The 2,620-nt window shown below is 36.8% G+C and overlaps 1 protein-coding gene across 1 annotated transcript; it reads left to right on the forward strand.

Annotated features, from left to right (window-relative positions):
- Positions 1-812: 812 nt before the first annotated feature.
- Positions 813-2,302, forward strand: LOC140889522 (uncharacterized). Its single transcript, XM_073297237.1, has 2 exons — positions 813-1,505; positions 1,577-2,302. Exons 1-2 carry the CDS (start codon positions 813-815, stop codon positions 2,300-2,302), a joined length of 1,419 nt encoding a protein of 472 aa, XP_073153338.1.
- Positions 2,303-2,620: the final 318 nt, after the last annotated feature.

A 2,620-nucleotide genomic window follows, 5' to 3' on the forward strand; every position in this document is an offset into this window, starting at 1 on the left:
TATGTTATGAGTTCTTGAAATAAATATATATATGTATATATTTTGGTATGATCGATTGGCCCCCACTTGCTGAGTGTTTCCCAAAACACTCACCCCTTTCTTTCCTTCCCAGATAGGAATGAAGATCAAGTTGAAGAAATCAAGAACAAGTCATGTCTTGGAGATAGTGATGAAGATAGTTTTGAGATTTTATAGTTATTGTTCTTATTTTTAAGTTGTAAGACGTTTTCGCAAAGTTTATTTCATTTTTGAAAAGTTTGAGTTGTACATAATATTTATTATGGAATTTATTCATGAAATAGACTGGTTTTAGTTAAATTTTGTATTAAGAGCCTTGTTTTTTTCGAATTTTATTTGAAAGCAACGGCGATGTCACCCGACTCCGGGCGTGGGGCGTGACAATTTCTCTTTGCAAGAAGGTTGGAATGTAACGCACTTCTCTCATAAGTTGATATAATTTGCGGAGTAGTTTTTGGTCAAAGATCAATAAATTATATACTTATCCATTTGATCCTAGACTAGACTAGACTAGATTAGACTCGACTCCTTGCAGGCAATTAAAAGGTGAATCGGAACTTCCAAATGAAGGTGCATGAAGGTGGAAAGACGGTATTAAAATCATGGGAATTTCACGTGTTGTCATTTAACCAAGAAAATTTAATGTTAGTTCATGTATCAATTAAATTACTAATCATTTACCAACACTATTTAAAAGTTATCTGAATCTAATCATAAACAAAAAGGAAAATTAAGGAGATTGATACTCTGATATTGATATCATTCAAGGATTGAATAATTATTCACGTATGAACATGGCTACAGCAAGGCAGGTTCAATTCTCTTTGAAAGTGATGATGATCAAAGAAAGCAACAAAGTTGTATACGCTGAAGTAGACAGTGATTTTGCCGATGTTTTATTGAGTTTCTTGACATTACCACGGGGGACAATAGTGCGACTTCTCATCAAGCACTACGGAAACCAGGCGCCAATTCTTGGAAGTTTGAACTCTTTGTACAGAGGTTTATCAAATTTGAATAGTAGTCATTTTGGGACAGAGGCGGGTAAGCTGATGCTGCTAAATCCCAGAAATGCATCTGGAATTCAATGTGGCAGACTAAAACTCCAAATTGATGATACTCCTCCCCCAATCCAGTACTACACGTGCGGGTGTTCCGCGACGAAGACTTGCGTAAGCATGTACTATAGCGTGAATTGCCTCTGTCAACCTCAAAATTCAACACACGCGACAATAGCCAGGAAAGATTTAGAAATGGATGCACAGAGTGGAGACAAAAGTGTCTTTACTGCACAAACAGCATCTTTCCTTTTAACTGATGATTTGCAGTTGCTGGCTAATTCATCAGCATCTTTTTTCCAAATTTTGAAGCTAAATGGTATTGAAGACACAAGCGTACTGGAGGAGAGAACTCTTATTGTTGGGTTGAAAGAGGTTATTAATCTTAACCCATTGACTTGCAATTTAGTTAATTCTCCCGCTTATTTGGTTAATTATTAATTATTAATATTAATTATTAATTTGTCTTGTCAATATTATGTTTACTTTGTTTTCCTCAGATTATGAAACTGCTCAAGAGATCATTAGTTTCCAAAACTCCGATTACAGATGTCATTCTCTGTATCAGTTCGGCGGCTAAATACGAACCAGATCATGTTTCACTTCAGACCCAGACTATCAATAATAACACAAGTCCAAACTCCAAGAACGTTAAAGTGATCAAAATCCTTGTGCAAAAATCAACTAGTCGGGTTCTGTTAGCTCAAACCTGGCAAGATTTCATTGATTTTCTTTTCAGTTTACTCACCATTCCCTTAGGAAGGGTGCAGCACCTCTTGGGCAAGAACACTCATGATTGTCTTGGAAGCATAAGTAATTTATACAGAAGCATATCTAATTCTGAAACTTTCACGTACATGAAGTCTTGGGAGGCGATGAAGAGTTTACAAGAACCCCAACTTCCTCCATACTATCTTTCCTCGCACCAGATTTTCTCTCTAACCGAACAGACAACTCCTCCATTACGTAGGGGGGACGATAATGGCAAATTAAAATTACTTGTGTCTACTTACTGGAAAGCCACGGCCACAGATCCTGCAGTGAAAATGGTGGACCCAAAAGGGCAAAGCAGCTTTGTTAAAGGACCCAAAATGTTTATGGTGACGGATGATTTGACGGTGTCAAGTCCACCTTCAACCTCCATATTTTCCGTTCTTAACCAGATGAAAATTCCCCCATCTGATGTTGAGGAGCAGGAGCTTTTCATTGGGGAATGGAAGAGGTAAGGTATTAGCTTTTAAACAGTACTCGTCTTTATATGCGATGTGATTCATTTAATTTGTTGTTGCAGCGCAGGCTCTAAGCATACTAAAGGCCTCTCTTACCTCGACTTGTGCTTTAAGCCAAGGTCTCAAACCATTCTTGAAGAGACAGCCCAAGCAGGAAAATTAATATCCCATGGATCTCATGAATCTGATCAATTTTGGATTAGTTCCTTTCGAATAACAAATTTTCTACTGCATTTGTTTTGAGATTAATTTTTTATGCATTTTGAACTTAATAATTAATTATCGTTTTCACTTTCAATAAATTTGGTATCATAT

This window comes from Henckelia pumila, chromosome 3, assembly GCF_033568475.1.
Source record: "Henckelia pumila isolate YLH828 chromosome 3, ASM3356847v2, whole genome shotgun sequence".
Lineage (NCBI taxonomy): Eukaryota > Viridiplantae > Streptophyta > Magnoliopsida > Lamiales > Gesneriaceae > Henckelia > Henckelia pumila.

Excerpts from the sequence above, each read along its gene's own strand:
- LOC140889522 (XM_073297237.1), top strand. The coding sequence starts at position 813 with ATGGCTACAGCAAGGCAGGTTCAATTCTCTTTGAAAGTGATGATGATC. Across the intron at positions 1,506-1,576 it reads TTAATTCTCCCGCTTATTTG|ATTATGAAACTGCTCAAGAG; the intron begins GTTAATTATTAA and ends TGTTTTCCTCAG.